Source organism: Neolamprologus brichardi, chromosome 7, assembly GCF_056152115.1.
Source record: "Neolamprologus brichardi isolate AB-2024 chromosome 7, ASM5615211v1, whole genome shotgun sequence".
NCBI lineage: Eukaryota > Metazoa > Chordata > Actinopteri > Cichliformes > Cichlidae > Neolamprologus > Neolamprologus brichardi.
Genome location: NC_142110.1, coordinates 18,814,595 through 18,836,767, shown reverse-complemented (window position 1 = coordinate 18,836,767; position 22,173 = coordinate 18,814,595). Strand labels below are relative to the sequence as shown.

At 40.2% G+C, this 22,173-nt stretch overlaps 1 protein-coding gene across 1 annotated transcript; it reads right to left on the bottom strand.

Moving 5' to 3' along the window:
* Positions 1 to 46: 46 nt before the first annotated feature.
* Positions 47 to 21,695, bottom strand: LOC102777131 (plexin-B2-like). Its single transcript, XM_087843266.1, has 20 exons — positions 20,568 to 21,695; positions 18,346 to 18,534; positions 18,089 to 18,220; positions 17,572 to 17,672; positions 16,860 to 16,986; positions 16,240 to 16,399; positions 15,510 to 15,621; positions 14,882 to 14,993; positions 14,414 to 14,515; positions 12,483 to 12,575; positions 11,860 to 11,947; positions 11,362 to 11,528; positions 10,453 to 10,601; positions 7,146 to 7,251; positions 6,331 to 6,467; positions 5,697 to 5,879; positions 4,956 to 5,049; positions 1,473 to 1,670; positions 532 to 684; positions 47 to 199 (listed from the first exon to the last, which is right to left on the bottom strand). The coding sequence occupies exons 1-20, from the start codon at positions 21,693 to 21,695 to the stop codon at positions 47 to 49; spliced, it is 3,684 nt and encodes a 1,227-aa protein (XP_087699392.1).
* Positions 21,696 to 22,173: the final 478 nt, after the last annotated feature.

Genomic DNA, 22,173 nt, shown 5'->3' with positions numbered 1-22,173 from the left:
CCAGATAGATGAATGCACAGTATATGATATGATTCTTAAAACAAACCTAAAAAAACTGAGCTCGTGTGGCGCAGTAGACAGAGACAGTGATGGTGACCAGGGTGACCAGAAGGATAATGCGGATGATCATGTAGAGGGAATAATTCTTATCCTCAAATTCCATTGAGCCAACCAACCACACCCCTTTCCCAAACTTGATCTGTGGGAAACAAAAGAGTGGAAATCTTGTTATTTACACAAGCGCTGCACATTTTACCAAAGGTAAAGACGGGAAGATACTGGAGTAGGGATAGAACGTAACTTTCTGCTAAATTGGGAGCTTAAGGTTTTTGAAATGAAAAAAATAAATTAAACTGGGTACTTAAAGTTCACTCTCTTGATACTTCCATAATTTTACATTTTCAGAGGACTGCCTTCATTTATGAAGTCATGTTAGAGCATTGTAGCTTGTTAGAACTTTAAATGAAATAAAACAGTTGGACTATGTCCTCCATAACAGTGTGTCATCCATTTGTCTTTTTGTGGCCTGACCTGTACATCCACCTGTGTGGAGTGAGCACGAGGTGGGCTGGAAGGTGGTTCCAGCAACAGCTTATCATCCTGAAGGGTCCCGACCACATACTGAACGTCACCTACGAAGGCTTGAGCCTCCTTTGCTGTCATGGCTTTGGAGAATCCCCGACCCTGCAGGAGAAAGAGTGAATCCAAGGCTCTAAGGGCAGTGACTGAAGTTAATTAGACAGATAATACGATGAGCACTGAAAACATTATCAGCAGCACTTTATGAGTAATGTATGGGAATGGGTGTACTGTATCACAGCTATGAGCTGTTATACGCCAAAAGTAAAGAAAAAGATAAATATTGTAAGCATCTATTGTAAAAAACTTAAAAATCCTCCAAAAGGTCTTTAATATTCAGTCCCCATCTTATCTTACTCACAGTACCTTATCACCTTAATAGAGAACTTCACTTTCAGACGCTGGCCTTCTTGTAGTTCCTAGGTTATTTAAAAGCAGAATGAGATGCAGAGCCTTCGGTTTTCAGGCCCTTCTCCTGTGGAACCAGCTCACAGTTTGGATTTGTTGGATTAGGCTTAAAACTGTCTTGTTTGATAAAGCATATAGTTTGGGCTGAATCAGGTGACTCTGAATCCAGCTCATACTTATGCTGCAATAGGCATAGGCTGCTGGGTATTCCCATGATGCACTGAGTGTTTCTTCGTCACTCATTTTCTTTCACCCACCATATGTTTGTACACCTCTCTGGATTTTAGCCTGATTCTGCCAGAGGTTTCTTCCTGTTAAAAGAGTTTTTCTTCCCACTGTCGCCAAGTGCTTGCTCATAGAGGGTTTTCTGATGGTTGGGCTTTTCTCTGTTATTTTTTCTCTATTATTTTCTATTATGACAGAAAAAGCCCAAAACAAATCGTTGTACTACAACTACATTAAAGCGACCTCATGGCTGTACTCACAGTAACGATAATCATGCTGCTCTCCGTGATGACCCTCTCGGTTAAAGCATTGAAGGTGGGGTCAGGGTGGTAGTAAAAGGGCTTCAGCTCCTTCTCCCAGTTGTCCAGCTTAATGACTGTTTTCAAGTGCTGGTCTGCAGAGCCGTTTACTGTTGGAGACTGAAACTGGATGACTGTGGCGTTCTTCTCATGGGCAAGCTGAGTATGTTGTGTAATAGAGGGACAGTAAATTGTGACAAAAGGACATAAAAAATATAAGCATGACATGAAATTGCACCATAGAAAATATGCAGCGGCAATAAAAATAATAAAGAAAACTTTTCTGTTCTGATGTATGTTCTATATGTTAACGAGCCAAATGAGTAGTCACATAAATTGCATTTCTATTGTTATATGTCAGAAATTTGTAAGGCTTTGATTTCGACATTTGGACAGACAGGAAGCAGGAAGTGCAGAGAACAGTGGGAAAAAACTGGGCTGTATCTTTGAGATCCTTTATGTGGAGTCCAAAGCAATCTTTCAAATGAGTCCTTCTGACAGCAATGGATGACACATTTTCTCGCACTATTCCTATGTTAACTGCTTATTTTTCGTTGTATGCATTAGGATACTTATTTTTTAGTCTGCTGTGATATTGCTGTGTAACTATACTTACCTGTGGAATATATCACAATCTATTAAGAGTTTACTTATAGGTAGGATTTCTCCTAGGCTGCCACTTCTTCTATCTCCTGGTGGTACATGGCATGTAGGGAACTGTCATGGCACCGGGTCTGTGACCTAGTGTTTTGTTTTTTTGGACTTTTGGACCCTGTTTACATTTACTGTAGTGTCTGTGTTCCTTAGTCTTTATTTGGGATTGTTTAGTTTTCTTGTACTTCCTAGTTTAATCATTTGCATTTCCAGTTCTTAGTTACTTGTGCATTTAGTTGGTTCCTTTTGATGTCTTGGTCTCATTGGTGTGCTCCACCCAGCCCATCCTGTTTCCTTTGTTCTCTGTCTCTGTGTTTCCTGTTTTATTTTGGTACACCTTGTCTCTCATGCAGTTTTGCTTCCTCCTGTCTTGTTATGCCTGATTTGTTCCTCCTGTGTTACCCAGCTGCCCCTAGTTCCCTGATCATCCTGTTGCGTATTTATTGGGTGAGTTTCCCTTTGTCCCATGTTGGTTTGTCCGTTCATCTTCGCTCATGTTTCTGGTCTCAATTTCCATATCTCCGGTATCCCCAGTTTAGTAAAGTTGCTTCAACCTTAGTCTCCCTCCAACTTTTGTTCGTATTTTCATAGATCCAAAAATAAACTTCTCGCTTTGTCTTAAGTTCAGTTCTGTTTCCATAGTCTGCATTTGGGTACACACTCTCCACTCCACATAATCTGCCACTGCAGACCTGACAGGAACAGGGAGTATCCTTCCATGATGGTTCCTTCTTGTTCCCTTTCTTTCTTGGGTTTCTGCTGCCTGAGGTATTTACGAGGCACACTATCAGCTGTGGCCACCTTTATGGTGTACTCATGGATGTGTGTTGTTTCATCCTGGATGAAACAACACACATACAGTGGGGCAAAAAAGTATTTAGTCAGCCACCGATTGTGCAAGTTCCCCCACTTAAAATGATGACAGAGGTCAGTAATTTGCACCAGAGGTACACTTCAACTGTGAGAGACAGAATGTGAAAAAAAAATCCATGAATTCACATGGTAGGATTTGTAAAGAATTTATTCGTAAATCAGGGTGGAAAATAAGTATTTGGTCACCTCAAACAAGGAAAATCCCTGGCTCTCACAGACCTGTAACGTCTTCTGTAAGAAGCTTTTCTGTCCCCCACTCGTTACCTGTATGAATGGCACCTGTTTGACCTCATCATCTGTATAAAAGACACCTGTCCACAGCCTCAACCAGTCAGACTCCAAACTCCGCCATGGCCAAGACCAAAGAGCTTTCGAAGGACACCAGGAAAAGAATTGTAGACCTGCACCAGACTGGGAAGAGTGAATCTACAATAGGCAAGCAGCTTGGTGTGAAAAAATCAACTGTGGGAGCAATCATCAGAAAATGGAAGACATACAAGACCACTGATAATCTCCCTCGATCTGGGGCTCCACGCAAGATCTCATCCCGTGGGGTCAAAATGATCATGAGAACGGTGAGCAAAGATCCCAGAACCACACGGGGGGGACCTGGTGAATGACCTGCAGAGAGCTGGGACCAAAGTAACAAAGGTCACCATCAGTAACACACTACAACGGCAGGGAATCAAATCCCGCAGTGCCAGACGTGTTCCGCTGCTGAAGCCAGTGCATGTCCAGGCCCGTCTGAAGTTTGCCAGAGAGCACATGGATGATACAGCAGAGGATTGGGAGAATGTCATGTGGTCAGATGAAACCAAAGTAGAACTTTTTGGTATAAACTCAACTCGTCATGTTTGGAGGAAGAAGAATACTGAGTTGCATCCCAAGAACACCATACCTACTGTGAAGCATGGGGGTGGAAACATCATGCTATGGGGCTGTTTTTCTGCCAAGGGGACAGGACGACTGATCCGTGTTAAGGACAGAATGAATGGGGCCAAGTATCGTGAGATTTTGAGCCAAAACCTCCTTCCATCAGTGAGAACTTTGAAGATGAAACGAGGCTGGGTCTTCCAACATGACAATGATCCAAAACACACCGCCCGGGCAACAAAGGAGTGGCTCCGTAAGAAGCATTTGAAAGTCCTGGAGTGGCCTAGCCAGTCTCCAGACTTCAACCCCATAGAAAATCTGTGGCGGGAGTTGAAAGTCCGTGTTGCTCGGCGACAGCCCCAAAACATCACTGCTCTTGAGAAGATCTGCATGGAGGAATGGGCCAAAATACCAGCTACTGTGTGTGCAAACCTGGTAAAGACCTATAGTAAACGTTTGACCTCTGTAACATAACCTTTGTTGGCAATAACAAAGTATTGAGTTGTATTTTTGTTATTGACCAAATACTTATTTTCCACCCTGATTTACGAATAAATTCTTTACAAATCCTACCATGTGAATTCATGGATTTTTTTTTTTTCACATTCTGTCTCTCACAGTTGAAGTGTACCTCTGGTGCAAATTACTGACCTCTGTCATCATTTTAAGTGGGGGAACTTGCACAATCGGTGGCTGACTAAATACTTTTTTGCCCCACTGTACTCGAGTATCAGATGACTGACATGGCGTACGTGTTGATTGTCCAGATCTTGTTCTTTGTAGTCAACTGATTTCTCAGCACTTGCTTTAATCTCTGCAGGTATTTGGTATTTGTATTTTCTCTCATATCAGTGACAGCAAGGAGGAAAACTATAATTGGGGCTCATGATGCGGGTGAATAAAGAGTTGAACTACTCTGAAGGGAGAAACGCATAGGAGAAGCAACATTCAATAGAAAGAGTAAGGAGAAATCTAAGAAATTATGACTCTTAGAGGTGGACCAGTACACTGACTCAGAGGAAGATGAGGAAAATGAACAGGAACCTCTGAAGATGACCAGTCACGTCCCTGGACCTTCATGATTGCAGTCTGGATTATGTCAAACCTGGTGCCAGTTACCACAATATTCCTCCCTCCACTAAAACACACACAAACATATGTATTCGCACCAAAAACACAGGAAAATGCATATTAGGAATTGTACTCCTATCCACACAAAAATAAGAGCACAAGCACACAGAGAGAATTAAGGGAAGACAGGCAGGGTTCTTAAAATGCACGTGTGGTAATTTTAATGATTATCATTCTAGTCAGTGTTTCTAATCATGTGGCAGAATTGTGATCAAAAAACAATGTCAACTTAGAAGCTTTCTTATTTCTATTTTAAAGGACATATTCAAATGCAAAACTCAGCCTGTGTCTTATTCTCTTATTTCTGTCCATTGAGACAGAAATCTCTAAACATTGAAGTTTAGAGATTTCAGAAATATGAACTCTGAAAATAACAATGTCAGTCACTGTAGGGAGAGTGAGCAAATTTTCGATCATACCTACTCTGTAAGACTGTATGTAGGTACAGAATGCATTTAGTACTTGGTCATATTATTCGTATTAGGAGATCAATAGTCTGAATGGATGAAAATGGGACAACAACATACACATTTATCCCCTGAACTTCCATCCTGCCCTGCAGGTAAAATGAAGGCAGTAAAAATACAACATGTGACAAAGAGATAGAGTAAATGTCACAAACACCATGACTACATACTGCTGTGTTAAACTGACCAGACAAAGCTTGCTTTGGGCTGGTGATCCTGCACAGTGGGGTTTTCAACAAACTGAAAGGTAGCCGGGATGGTTTTTGTGGTTCTCTTTCCATACTCCATTACGACGTCGAGAGGGTCAGAGGGCACTTTATCCACGCGGTATTCTCCTGTCCTGCAGGTGATATTTTCTCCAAAGTGCTCCCTGCCAAGACAAGGACATAGCTCAGTACTCGCTGGCTGAAGGAGTGGGGGTGGCACAAGGTCACCATGCAGTGGAAGCCAACATGGCAGCAGGCTGACAGCTTGTTAAAATCTGGCTTTGCTGCTTCTCTTGCTCGTTATTTTTCCGTTACCTCTGCCTACAATGTCACCGTGAATCCGTTTTGACAGAGCACTGGTGGTCACAACAGTACAGGAAAATTGTAAGAGAAAAAAATCCCTCCTCATTGTGACACTAAAGTTTAGGTCAATTCAATTTTTTGCTTCAAGAATATACACATATATAAAAAATCAATTTGTGGACTTCAAAGTGTGCGTAAAGCAGAATTTGCATAGAATTCAATGTCTGAATAACAAGTAGCTCTATTAACTAAAAAGGCTGAATTGAAAAAGTTTGGCCTGAATGAGAATTATTGAAAAAAAGAAATCCTTACACACTGCAGATCACCCCTCCGATGGTAACCTGGACATCTTCCTTACTGCCAGCATTCAGAAATAGTCCAGAGATTGTAATGAGGGTTCCCCCTGCTTTAGGACCTCTATTTGGCGTCACCTCCTCAGGCATCGGGTCCTAATGAAGGGGAGAGGGTGTCACCAAATACCACCTTAATACACACTCATATTTCAAGTACACACTAACTACTGGCAGATGCTGGCACACACTAGGATAACACACACAGATACAGCTCCATGTCAGAAACATTGCTTCTCAGCCTGATCTAACCTGACCCACTCTTTCAGAAACATTCAGACACACAAACTCCCACAAGCACCACATCTGCCTCAATTTGCTGAGCAAACAGTTAGGAGGAGCACTCCCCTGTGGGGAAGCTTTAGCAGAGCCGGAGATATGAAAAGCCAGTTAAACAGCTACGCTGTAGCCTCTTAGAGTGTTAAAGTGACAAAGAGAACTGCTGCACAGCATCTGGTTAAAGAGGAATGCCTGCACATTTTGACTTACTGTACAGTAAATTACCACAGCAATGTGCATCTAGGCGCCTAATTTACTGTTACATTTAGCATGTTGTATTTGGTCAGTCTTCTTAACTGTCATGCCCTTGGTATGTTTTGATAAGAGTTTCTCTGGAGCTAATAAATGGAAAAACATAAAACAGTCCATAAAACAACAAAATCAGCTGAAAGCTTTTGGATGAGTTTAATTTCTCAATAAGAAGCTGTACAACTCAACAGAGGACGTGCAGCTGAGGACAGTGTATATGTGTGTGTTTGTGTGTGTATATGCATTTACCCTGTAGGTGAAGGAAACAGAGGAGGTTCCTCTCTTCCCCCCATTCACCTCGATCTCAACCTGTCCCCAGTCAGCTTTATCAGCAGGTCCAATCTCACACACAACTCTGATCAGAACAACAGAAAAAAATAAATAAATTAATAAATAAACAAAAATAAATGCTGGGACTTGACCTGGAAACTCAAAACTGGGTAAAGAATTATTTACTATTTACATATTAAGGCGAGTTTCAACAGTTTTATGATGGTAATGTCCACTCTACTGCTAACAAGTCATATTTTTAAAATGACTTTTTTTGTAGTGAGAAACAGAATTTTATGTTTATCTCTGAGTCGTGACGGCGTGAGAATGAAGCTGAATTTTTATGTCAAATGATATTGTTTTTTATATAATATATTAATATAATTTTTATAGCTCCTTTGAGGTAACTATCAAAATTGCTATGTATGCTATTTTAAAGATTTTTATCTTCCACTATTAAATATACACAGAATCACATTTGTTGGGGATATTCATGCTGAGGATCCATCAAGCACTACAACTCAGGATTTCCTCTCTTTAAATGTATTGAACATGTTTGGGGCCCTACTCACACATACTTGGTCTTAACTTATGGTGTTATCTTTGACCATTTGCACATAAATTAATTTGTTTTCTTGTAACTCATACTTGTTTTTTCAAAGTTTGTGTTAAGCACAGGAGCTTCATTGATGATTCTGTTATTTTCAAGTTTTCTTCTTTTTTTAATTTTTCTAATTCTTCTGATAATAATGTTGAGCTCCTTGCTGCCACCATTAATGAACACTACCTTGCCATTCTCAGTCAGGTCGCTCCTTACAAAACTGGTAATAACTCTGAACTTGTGGCCTTGGACATTCCTTTTAAAAAGCAGAGTACCTGTGGAAGTCCACGGGTTTAGTGGTCCATGCTAAATATTTCAGAGAATTTCTTCACTTTTATAATAAGGCAATAAAAAAGCTAGATCCTCTTATTTTAATAATAAACTGTAATAGAATAATCCAAGGGTATTATTTGTGTTGTTGTGTGTGTGTTGCATGTTCTGTTACTTTCTGATTGTGATTGTTTTTTCAATCATTTTGTAAATAAGATGATGGTCCTGAACTTCAAAATCTCCTTGGGTTCCTCCGCCTGTAACAATGGTGCTCGGTGTCCTGAATCATTTACTTCTTGACTACATGACTTGACTACAGTAAAAGGCAAGATGAAACCCTCATCATGCTCATGGTGACCATACAGTTAGTTCCTCTTTCTGTCCTGTCTGGGACTCTCACAAGCATTGGTCCATCATTGCTTCATTAATAGCTCATTGAGGTAATCCTACTTTAAACATGCTGTTGTAACTCCTTTACAGAACAAACCCAATTTTGATGCCAGCTCTATTGGTAATTTTGAAAGATTAAAATGATTTTAGAAAGCCAGTTCAAATCTTTACTATGCAAATGACAGATTTTTGACCCTTTTCAGTTTGGCTTTCAAAAGCAGCACTCCACTGAGACCCCTATCTTTATCTATAAAGGTCTTTCAGTGGCTTCTGCTGCAGGGATTTGTTCTGTAATCATTTTACTTCATCTGAGAGCAACCTTTGACACCATTGACCATAACATTTTACTTAATAGGTTCTAGGTTTTGGGTTATATTTCTGGTGCTGTGTTGGTTTTCCTCCTCCTTGTCAGACAGGACTTTCTCTATTAGGATGAGCAGGTTCATGTGTGGGGTTCCACAGGGTTCATATTATATTATTTTCTTTCTTTGGCATCGTCCAATCTTTTACTGACATTTCTTATCATGTCTATGCAGATGACAGTCAGCTGTATGTGCCTTTTACGTCTCATCATTTAGACAGGGTATCCACCCTACACAACTATTGAACCTGGATTTGCCATTTAAGAGAACAAACTGGAAACACTGGAGAAGTCTGATTTTGAAATCTTTAGCCCATCTTTGCCATTATTAACAACTAATGTCTCTTGTTTTAGTTTAGTAGAAAAGGCAACAGTTAAAAAACTGAAGTCAGTTGTTTTTGTTTGTTCACATTCAGGTTTAACTGTTTAATTATTTATTTTGACTAAGAAGCTATGAGTGTAGCGGGATTTCTTTGACAGTTTCTCTGCTTCTGTCCCTGTAGAGATTTTCTTTTATGAATGTCAATGTCTGGAGTTTAACAGAAACCATGTGATAAACAGTTCTGAGGGAAAATGCAGAGCTGATGAAATGGTCATCATTCATAGCACGCCTCCAACAGGAAGGTCATGACCAAACAACCAGCAGCTCAAACTAAGATGTGAAATAGTGAAATAACACAATGCAAACTCTGCCCAGATTTTAAGCAAATGAGGAACAACCTGCTGTACAAACACGCAGGACAACTAACTTCCATCTGGTCTCATAAATCCTATTTTATGTCTCATCATGCAGATGGTGGGGCAAGATTTTGTCATAAATGTGGCTCCATCCTGCCAGGTGTCAACAGTTCTGGCCAGCGGCTGTGGGGCAATGATGTGGCCGTTTTCTCTTTTATAGACCATTTGTATGAAGTAAGCACTTTTTAAACACAGCTGTTATTGAAGTACAGTTTGCTTGACTTGACCTAAAGTTCATTCGATGTTTTTCACAGTGCCATTCAGTGGTGTAGTAGCAGCAGAAGGCAAATAAGTTCAGTACATTTATTTAAGTACAGAACTTCAGTAAAATTTCAATTTCCTGTGAGTATTTTGCTAAAGTGTTTCAATATTCTGCTGTTATACCTCACTATATTTTTCATGCAAATATTATAGCTGTAATTTCAGTTTCTGTCAACTTTCACATGCACCTTAGGTTCCTATCCAGAAAATAACTTAAATATATTCAAATTATATGCTTAAAAACCAAAACATCACTAAAAGGCTGATTGGCCCACTCTTTATTTAGACTGACCCTGGCTTGAACGGTTATAAAAAGTTTACTGAACAATCAATCTGCAACGCGACCTTTTTACATTGTTGTCTTGCACATTTATGAAAAGAAAAGGAAAACAATGAATACTTCTTCTACTGACATTTCCCTCTGGAAACTGTGACTGTCTCTAAATCAAACTGTGTCTGGAGACTCAGATCAATACAGTTGTAGAATGAACTAATTAAAACCTGTAGTCAGGTTACCCTGAGCAAAAGGAAAGTATTCCTAACACAGTTAAGTATACAACATTTAAAAAGAGACTTGATAAAACTTGTCCATATGCCATTTGAATGGCCTCCAGGTGGGTTACATGTCCTGTGCATAGTGCACAACTGCATGTGGGCAACTTTACCTTTTGGAGACGGAGTATTTTTCTGGCTCATGAATGCAGGGCTTCCCAGCCACCGTGATGCTTTTAATGTCTCCCTGATCGATGCCGAGGTTGGAGCCGCTGATGGTGATGGAGATGCCTCCCAGCACGGGGCCGAAAAGAGGGCTGATCTGGATGTGGAGATGTAATAGGAGGGTGTTTATAGGAAGAAGGGATTGGAAATGGATTTAACCAGATTATTTGTGCAATAAGAACATACAAGAGATTTACACAGTCTGTTTAACCAAGTGTTGAGCTGACTTAAGTATTTCATATTCAAGGCCAAGTGGAGGTATGATGTTTACTGCAACGTGTCCTTGATTATACGTGTGCTTTAGCAGGATAACATCTGTCGATGTTACTGGTATTGGACACTGAAAATTTAACCTGAACATGGGCTAAAAGAGGGCACAAGTGTCTATGAATAATAAAACCATAAAGGTCAACACTGCAGACTCTCAACGTCTTCAGAAAATTTCACTGCAATCCTCTGTATAGTTGTTAAGTTGAATCTCAACAACAGACAAAGTCATGGTGATTTATCTGCAGTATCTCTGTCTGTCAGGCTGCAGCGGGTTAGGTGATAGCCTCTGTCAGAATGATATAAACACAATTACTGATGGATTTTTATCAATGATAAAGAGGCACGAACAATTAGGTGAACAAACAAAGAATTGATCCGGTCGACATGTGCTAAGGAACAGCGCCGCACACTCTCAAGGAGAAACACACTCCCAACTCCTCTGTGGAAGAAAAATACACGGCCAGTGAAGACCTCAGTCCAATCACCATAGTCAATGTGTTTTTACATCCAATCACAAGATTTTAAAGAAGGTACAGTTTCCATTTCAAAGGTAAACATGAAGTCATGACAGCAATGTGAAGACTCACATTGGTGATCTCGGGGTCGGGACACTCGGTGTTGCTGGGGAGAGGATCGCAGAGCTTCTCATACACACACGCCTGCTTCTTGCTGCACCACACACACTTGTACTTTGGGTCGGCGTTCTTACAAAGACTACAGTCGTTCCTCTCCACGGCACAGTTGTAGAGTGTGACTGTAGAGATAATAGTGAGGAAACAAAAACAATTAGGATTATATTAATATGCTAATTTTTGAATATTATGTTATTGCACATTCAAAGAGCATATTCTGCATCCTCAATGAAAATTTGATGGACAATCTAATTTCAAGTGACTCCTGCAGTAACATACATTTATCTGAATCCTTCATGTAAAAAGCTGTTAGATTGTGCAGTAATGTTTTGTAATTTTCAAGTGCAGATTAAAGGTAGCTTCCTTAAATCCAGCTGAAGCCCCACAGTGGGACTTGCTGTGTACACACAGGGCATTAAAATAAAATCTCCTCATTAATATGTGAAGACACACCGTTCACCGTGCTGTCCATCTTCTCGCCAGACTCCTTGTCCTTCACATAGAACAGAACATTGGTCTCCGGTGACTTATCATAGAAAAACTAAGAAATTGGAAGAAAATGAATTATTAATACAGAATCCTGTGATTAATGGCACTTAAGCTCTTCTCTGCAAACAGTGTGGGCTGCTGCTCCCCCACGCCAAGGGAAAATAAGAAAGAAAAAAGAATATATACCCAGTCTGGCAGATTTTCAGCTACAGAAATCAATGTTGGAAAAGAACATAGCTGGAGGCTAAGCACTGTTTGAGCTTCCCAATCACAAAGTTCACAATGTGGAGATGGTGTTTAACTCTCCAGCGAGGGGAGCATGTCCATTAGAGGGAGCTAGAGAATATCAAAGGGAATGTGAAAAAAGGCTAAAGGTTGACTTCTTTTATAAATGTGGAACATAAATACAGCTGTTCATAAACAGAAAGTCTTCACACAGTTTTTTTGCTGCAGAATATATACATTCACTCTTTCAGTGTATTTCTAGGTTGTACTTTGAATACTAGGACCACAAACCAGTCACAGTGCAAAGACCTGTGTTGAGTGTATTGCATGAAGACAAATGTCAAGCGAGGGGTCATGCTCACATTGAAGCCACTGAATGTGTAGAATGGCCCCCCCTCAAACGAGACATCTTCTTCCTTTGTCATCAGCTCACTGCCAATGGTGAAATGATGACCCTGCAGAACCACACAAACAAACACAAAAATGCTGATGTGTATTCATGCTGATCATACTTTTACAGTACTGTTCTTTGATGCTCTTCTTTGTATAGAGCATGGAAACAATTGCAGTTTCTCTGTTTCTACTCACTGAACATATACACACAACAACCAAAAGGAAACAGCCCAGAAAGCTGTGTGATTATAAAACCCTCACACAGGGCTTAAAAGTTTTGATTTTCACAGCTGTGAAAGATCAGCTGTCAAAACTTTGATTGATGAAACATGAATGGATCTCTGGGAACCTGCACCAATAGAGTCCATCAGAACTCACACATTCAAAGAAAATGATCAAGATGTATGTTGTGACAACTAAGTGAACTGTTACAGCTTAGATTGCTGTTTGATAGTAAGAATTGGGATTTGTAATGTTATTCATGTGGAAAGATACTCTGCATAATCATGACAAAAACAAAAATACTGACAGTCACCAGTGCCACCCCTTAACTTCCTAGATTTGCCTATGGTAAGTTTAAACATCCAAGGAGACGTCCAAGTAATTGTATTCACAAGATTTCTTGAGTAATTCTGTTCACAAAGTTGGGTGTCCCACACCTGTTCGCTACGGTTGAAGGGTAAAAAGTACGTTTTAAGCCCTCTTCCAGCAGAACACTCCAGTCTTAAAGGGGAACTATTGTCATTACTTCCAATTCCAAAACTTTACCAGAGTAGCTTTGCATGATTCACAGACAAAATAATCCTTATTTATCTTATATTGGACTTTGGTGTGGCCCCCACAGTTCATTCTGTCATGGTCCGCGGTGGTTAGCTTTAATTTCCATGAGGCTCCTGAACCTACCTGGAATCCGCCCCTGGGCAGGGCCACCTCCTCCAGCTCCTGCACACCTGGAGCCAGTTGCAGGCAATTAATCCAGAGTGATTCAAGCCACACGCTGACATTCATTCACTCCCAGTTTGTCATCAACTCGTTTTCTGGATTCATTTTGGCTCACCCCATCTCAACACTCTGTTTCCACCTACTGCAAGTAAGAATTGCTATACTTAACTGCTTACCACTTCAGGGCTACTTCCACTACCTCCCTAACTCCACTGTCTTCTCTCTTCAGTGTGATTGTTTCCTGCCCAGCTCCAGTCGGCATCTCAGGCCCCTTTCCCTTGCCCCAGTTCTGCATTCCCCTCGCCACGTTTTATTGCTTTTGTCCTTGCCATGTTTCCAGAGCTTAAGCCTTAAACCATCTGCTGTCTCTGGGTTTCTGCGCGTGAGTTAAGTTCAGTACAGACCACTCGGTCCCGTGTGTCTAAACGAGCCATTTTTAAATTTTTTTAAAATTTATTTTTGCTTCCTTTCACTCCCTTTTAAGCTACTTTTTTCTTTCTAATTGCAACATTTAAATAGTTGGTGAGAGTGCCGTATCATCGCTTAAAGCCAGAACTGTACACCTGATATGGGGGACCCCATCTCTGTGAAATCATACAGATGCATTACTTTATTTTCTTAATTCCCTATCCTACACAGCGGGGATTGGGAGGACTGGAGCCAGTCCCAGCTGTCATGGGACAGGAAGTAGGATACACCCTGTAGAGGTGTCAACTGCAGTACAAACGCGACCATACAGTCTGACATTTACACCTATAGCCAATTTAAAACCCCTCATTAACAGATGCAAGAGTAGAAAAAAAATGAAACAAGTTTGGCTCATTCTCCTTTCTTTTAGCCTAAAAATGAACCTGTTGTGTTTTTCTTTTTTTCTGTCAAAGGAATATCCACAAACAGAAAGAGTGTTTCTTTCCCTGGAACTCAGATGCATGTTGGGGGTGGAGTGGGGCCAGTTTACCTTGTAATGTATCAGATTTATGCCTTCAAAGCTGATTCGAGTCTTGTAGCCCACAGGGATGAGCACAGGATCTGGATTCTCGAACCGAGGACAGTTTGCGCTCTGAAACAGAATGAAAACAAATTAGATAATTTAATAATTTACATTTTAAACATGCTAACCACTTAACGGACACCCTCATCTGTGGCGGCAGATAACTATATCGCTGAAACATCTGCTGACTTGGAATCTGATATCCTCCACCCTGCAACATTTGTCATGCAAGATGGTGGCAGCTGATAGTGGGATTTGTGTATTTATAAATTTTTCAGGAGGAGTTTGGACCACTCAGGCGGTGAATCACATGTAAAGTTTAGATGTGTCCTTTAAAACTTGTGCTATAGTCGTTCTCCACATCTATCATACACATACATGACAAAAAAGAGTCCTTGACCTGTCACTAAACACAGAGCTCTAGAAAGAACTAACCTGACGGTGCTTGATGATGTGGGAACCAACCACGCTGTTGTCCGCATCGCTGCAGGTGTGGTCCTGCGTGTTCCACTGACATCCCCACTGACTGCTTACACATGACATGCACCTGAAAACACAGAAATATGGACCAACTTGGATAAGGAAATACTTTCACATGCACAATCAGGGTAGAGGATGCACACATAAAAGCACACACAAACAACATCTAAAACATGCAAACTCATCAGAGAGCGTCCGGCACAAAAATCTATGTTCCTGACAATGAAATGGATCTCTGCAACTTCACATAAGCAAAGCTCGTTCATCACACGTTCCTCTGTGTGAAAGAAATGCAGAAAAAAATGAGGGGAAAAAAACAGCCAGGATCGACTTTCATTTTTTGATTAATGAAAAGGAAACTGAGGCAATTTCCTCGGCTTGGTAATGGAAGCAGGAGAAAAAATGCAAGAGGTGCATTCAAAACCACCATGCATCACAATTTACAAACAGAGCCTTGATCTCTCATCTGCTCATGCACGGTGATACATTTACATCAAGGTTGTCAGATGATGCTGTGTTCCATGTCACTGTGTATTTTCACTGAGTGACAGAGCAGAACTGAAAGATTAACAGCCTGACTCACGGTGTGTTTTCAGATTTCCTCACTGTGGCAGCACAGTTGTAGAACATGAATTCCCGCGTGGCCAACTCCACAGTCTCATTCACAAAGATCCTGATAGCCACGGCCACAAAGTCTGAAGATACAGTAAAACAGTGGTTAAAATGTGTTACACTAGCTGTTTATGTGAATACAAGTTTTATCATATTAAAGATGTCAAGTATGCTTGTACATTTAAAGACAAAAAACACAGAGCGATAAAATTTTTTGATAAATCTTCTCACAATCAATTCAGTGATTATTTAACTGCCTGAACTGTATTTTAGCGTATAAAAGCTGAAACTTGAGCTCTATTTGCAAAAAGTTTCATGTTTTGTTTTATAAAGGACTTTTAATGGGACTCACTTTGTTCTGGGCCAGATGTTTGCTGACTACTGATACAAAAAACTGTAAACTGAAATAATAAAGCTTAAATTAGATTAACGTGTCTCTACATGACATGTGAGGACACATTTATAAATAGTTGTGTCTGTGTTGATTTCGTGCAATTTTCTGGTGCAAATTTGTTGGACACTATACGTTCTTCAAAAAAAAAAGGAAAATTTGCCAGCTGACATTAACTTAACCTCATGTTTTTTTCAGCCCATTTCCCACCTTGGCCAGTTAGTAATGCAGCATTAACCATCATGGAGAAGCACAGACATTAGACCTTAAAGACGACAGAAACGTGGCAGGGTAATTAAAGAGACCATACCTTGGTCCTCAGGTGTTTTCGGTATAAGCCCAGGCTGGGGCAGATCACAGGAGACCTCACCAGAGTCTGACATGATGCCGTTACTCTGGAAAGACTCAATCTTGCATTGCAGACGGTCAGAGTGTCCAATGGTAGGAAGGGAGGGAATATTGATGTTCACCTGGACAAAAACATACTGACTGGACACTGTGGCTTCTTAACCCGTAAGATCTCACTGAGTTCGTATCTCTGCGTAACCAAAGTTATAATAAAGAAACTGTTTCTCTTTTTTAAAAAAAGAAACTGAGAAAGAGAAAGGGGTGACATGCTGCTGATGGGAATTCATGTGTGAGTCAGACAGGCAGGAACACAGAAGAAGTAAAAAATGGGGGAATAGGAAGAAGCTCTCCATCTTCAGACAATCAGCCACGCAGGTTATAATAAGATAGTTTGGAGTTTTTTGGGTGGATCAATACAGAGCTGGAAGACCTAGAGCTCGAGGTCTTTGATTCACAGTGTACCCAGTTTATTACTCAGTCTCTGCATGTAAGTGGAGTTAGGTACTGCAGAGAAAAGAGGGACAATAAAAGAGAACAAAGGAAGTCAGAGACAGTTTGAGTGAGGAATAAACAGAGCTGTACCTTGCCGGTCTTTCTGCAGGGAAGGTTTGAAGGAGAGAAGGATACAATCTTGACACACTGCTGCTTGGGGCTCCACAACCAACCATTCTTCTCCTCTGCCCGTCGGCACTCAGACCTCCTGGTACACCTTCAGGCGAAGGATGAGAAAATCCCATCAGCCTGAGCTGCACATGCCATGAATGCTTTCACAAAAAGTCAGTTTGTAAATAACAAGTCAATGCCTATGTGACTTCCAGCAGGATCTGTGCACAAAATAAAGATTTATGTATCAAAAAGAAAAACATGCAAGGTCCTCAATGGTAACTACATTAATAGGGTCATTTTAACTTATATAACCTTTAAGCAAGTAATAAAAAATAATATTTTTTTCCAACTTCCTAGTTGTGACCATTTCAGGAATGAGATTAATAGACAATTATTTTAATAAAATTATATAAATAATTCAAGAAATGTAACTGTTGGTCATAAAATGAACTGTCTCAATATATACTGCTATAAATATAATAGGTCTAAAAGTGTCTGCAATAAAACACTGAACAAATATCTTGCTGTGTTTTACAGATGGAATTGCATGTGTGGGTGTTTGTGTTAGTCTGTTGCTGTGTGCATGCATTTGTAAATGCATGCAAGAATGTACTTGTGTGTGTGTGTGTGTGTGTGTGTGTGTGTGTGTGTGTGTGTGTGTGTGTGTGTGTGTGTGTGTGATCCTCACCTGCCCTCCAAAACACACCAGCCACAGTAAGGGTCCCTCAGTCCCACGCATGATTGGCAGTCTTTCATTTCGAGGCACGTCTGCACTGGCACCTTGGTGATCTGGATTATTACAACATGAAATTTGATCAAAAGGTGCACCTTAAGGGAGACACTGGACAGAAATAACAAGTATTTAAAATATAGCTGTAAATGTTCCTTAGTATGTTGCAGGTGTGCAGAGTGGGAGCGAGTGGGGTCTCTCGTGTCTTCTCCCCATGTTTAATTTCTTAGTTTATTCAACACAAAACACTGAATGTTTACTTTAACCATGGTATTATTTTTTTTTACATATTAAGACATTTGTATTTTTCTGAAAATCTGATTGTTTAACAGGAACAGAATCAGATGTGAGTCAACAATGAAAGAAAAGCTTCTGAAATCTAAATCTTAAAAAAGCTTAATGAAACAGCGGACTAAATCTTTATATGTATATATATATATATATATATATCTGTGTTAAATATATACACACACACCCTTTTCTCTGTGGTAATGTAGAGGTGGCTCTGGCTTTGGTCAAGGAAAAGGTTCTTGTTGACCTTCTCTCCTATGTTGTTGCCAACATAGGAGTATGGCTCGTTGCCATATTCACCTGGTCTCAGGTGTACCTGGACAAGATAAACAAAAGACAAAAGATAAGAGGTTTTAAATTCACTTGATACACCTTCCCTCAGATAAAAGTTTAAACTGAGGGAAAAAATATCCAACAAAAAAAACCACAAGTGAACTCAACCTTGAAGACCTCTCCGTTGGCGCTGCCCAAAAAGGCGATCGTGTGGTCATTCTCCACAGCAACAGTTACAGCAGTCAGATGGACCGACATGGTCAACACTGCATCTGCCTTTAAGGCAAATGCTGGCTTGCTTGCCAGAGGCGAAAGCAAATGCTCTGCACCACACTTGAAGTTTCCCAATGCATCCTTCTGTAAAGGGAAAGGATAACAAGAAGGGACGATCAGACATTGCTTGCTTTTCACTCCAAAAACATTAACTGTCTTTGCAGTACTGTTCGTATCCTACTTAAACTTTATAACAGAGATGGGAAATGTGCTTTGAACACTCGACCATTTTAATCTACAATCTAAAATTGGCTTTGTTTTGACTGATCATTTCTTTGTTTAAAATAATGAATAAAAATTACAAGTAAGTATTTGCCTTAGAGTCGGAAGTCTGAGACGAGAACAATAGGAACACTCGTGTTAATAATCACTTAACAAGAAACTAGTAATACATGCAAGTAAAAAATGTAAAATAACCAGTTAAGTTGGGCCATAACTAAAAAAGTCTTTGGCACGTGAAAATTGTTCCTGGAATACTTATTTCTGAGTAGGTACTGATCTCGGTATTAAGCTCAGTCACTCTCTAAAGTAAATACCCTACAGCTGCAGACTCTATGGTGGGAGCTGGAGATGTGAAACAGCTAAAATATCAACCAGTGGTGTAGGGTAGCAGCGGTCTTGACATGTCAGAGGCAGCAAAGGGAAAATTTTAAAACATGAATAGACCGCCAAATTTGACAGGTGTATTTAGTACATGGAGAGAGGCGAGTGAGCCATATTAAAGTTAGGCCTATAACCTGAACAAAGGCGTAATTTTGGTGGTTTTGTCTTTCTACACTACCAAAGCAGGTTTTAAATCAAACAATCAATAAGTGATTGAAGGTAAACTTTAAGCTTTAACTCAAAGCATTTTAGCAAATCTTTGCCAAAACTTCTTTGGGAATTTGAGCCATTTTTATACACAGTCCCCCTTTTTAGAGGTTTAAAACCAACTGGATATTCTACTGACAAGTAGTTCCAGGTGAGGCCAGTTCCCTTTTTACTTCATGACAAATGAAGCGGACGTACTATTTGAAGGTGGTTTGAAGTGTCGAATTTACATTTTATAGCTTTTCTTTCTAATTGTAAATAAAAATGCCCAAATATATGTCAGTACAAGTGAGATAGGCTAACATTCAGCTGAAAAAATAAACCAGAATCAAAAATAATAAAAACTTCAAGAGTAAAAAGAATTAATAATCTGGTACTTTCTTAAAAAATAAGAATTTAAATGGCCAGCTCAGCAACACATAAAAACCTGAAAAAATGCTTTCCATAGATAAGCAAAACGGCTTCATAATATCTAAGTCAAAAACACCCAGGAGAGGTAGGCATATCATTGTCAAGACACCTCCATGAACGGGAATACAACAAGGTTCAAACTATCGGTTACACTCAAGAACAGGAGGATCAGATTAAACTTTGCTAAAGAAAATCTGAAAGAACCTTTACAGCTCTCAAAAAATATTCTTAAAGTATGGAGAGGAGAGAAACAGCTCATGATCAGAATGGGCATGTATAGCTGCCACTGAAACTGGGTCACTACTGTCTGATTACTGTGACTGCTGATCGAAACAGAAACAGAAGGATGAAATGTGAAGTGTACAGGGCTATACTCTCTGCTTAGATTCAGACAAATGCTAAACAAACAAAACCAAAAAATTCTGAAACCCCTTAATTAAAGTAGAAAGTCTGCACTTTAGCCACGTCTTGATTGTGTGATTTAAAATCCACTGTGCTGGTGTACAGAGACTACAAGAATTGTGTCTTTCTCCAACAAATTATGGACCTAACTATACATGTATATGGCCTGAAGCAGCTTATCTCACTCAGTTTATAGAATTACATTACAATTAATACCATTATTAATTTGTTAAATGTACTCATACTTATATACTTAATGTAGCAGCATATGCTGTTGGCACAGTGACTGTATTAGTGTGTCTCTCTTCTTATTGGACGCTATTGCACGGTAATGCCTTTTAGCCTTGGTCAGATTACAAGTGAACAGGAGAACAAATGAAATGTTGAGATTTTATAATAAAAAGTGATAACTGCATTACAGATTATAATTATACCAATTTGAGTTTTTCAAAACATTCTTTTAAATTAGAGTCAGGTGACAAAGAAGCACTTACAGAAATCTTTGAAGTGCATGCTGTGTAGGTTTGAGATGAGTAGGGTACGTCCACAGCAGGAACCCCAGAAATCTCCCCAGAGTCACTGTAGCATGCACTGATTATATCCATCAGCTGCTGATTGATGGAGTTCAGCGGGTACATGCAGAGAGCAGAGTCGCTTTCGTCGTCATCTGGATGAGCCACCATGAAGAGGACCTTTGTGAATGAGGTGACCGTCCCATAATTACCAGATTGAGACATGACCCGTGCCAGCTCTTTTCCTGGAAAAGCCACATATGCAGCTTGGACTTTGTTGTACCGGTTCTTTATACCGCAGGTTAACTGGAGCTCTGTGTACGAATAGTAATGTTGGTCATTTTCACAAAGACGAGACACAAAAGTCAAGTTTTTGTTTTCTGTGCCATCAAGAGTCCGAGAAAAGAGGAAATACACAAAACCATCCTCTTTGAAGGCATGTTGGAAGTCGTGTAAGTACTTGAGGACAAATGGCGCCTTCTGTACCGCTGATGCCTCAATGATGTTCTCAAACACAACCCAGTCCTGGTAGTCCTCAAGGATTCGTGTGCTGATTAGTTTTGTACTGTCCAGGCTTCCATAGCCCTTTCCAACAAGGAACACTTTGAAGGTCCGGCCATTTTTTGTGTAGGTGGACATGACGCTCACCACGTTCACATTATCCTCTATGCTAGCCACGTAAGTCCTCTCTCCTTTGTTGTCATTGTAATACAGCTCTTGTTCTACATTAGACAGGTTGAGGAGGGAACATATGCCTCTGTACCGACTGCCACATACTATTAGTGAACCATTGGATGGATGGACCAGCAGAAGCTTGTTGCTGTTGGGCATGAGCACTGTGTCCCGACAGCCTGAAGCAGGAAGTGTACATGTTTTGCCATCTTTTTTTGGGCCCGTCTCAGTGCGGGCCTCCTTCTGGAGGGACGGGCTCAGCTGGAAGATATTGTTGACTGCTCCCAGGTAGATGCGACCAGTCTGTGGGTCCTGGACCACATTGTTAATCAGGCTTTCAGAGATGAATTCCACAGTGGGGATTTTTCCACTCCCCTCTTGGGCTTGAGAGACTGACAACCAGATTAGGAAGAAGAGGGTGGAGACCCAGCTTGCCATCTCTGGAAGGAACAAAAAAGAAGGTTTTACTATTAATGAAGTTAAATGGAACCTTAAATGTACATTAACTATCAAAAAATGACACATCAAAGAAGGGTTGCTGTGTGGTTAATATAACTGGACATACATAAAGAACTGTACGTCAAAACAAGCAGACATCTGCTACATACAGGCCATTAGTTTGATGTTTGATGAACACTTAGAACACTCACATAGTGTCTGTATTTGAATCATCCACCATACCCGCTTCTGAATCAAAGCATATGCTGTTTTTGTTCTGTTGTACATATCTACATACTATATATATCAATTTATAGTCAATCCTCATGCATATGCTGGATACATAGTAACTAGTTATCCATTTCTTATTTATTTAATCATTCACTCCAACGTCTCTGCACCCTGCACAAAACTATTCTTACTGTATAGTCAGTCTGCACTGCAACAGACAGACTCCACAGTAAGACGACAAACAAAA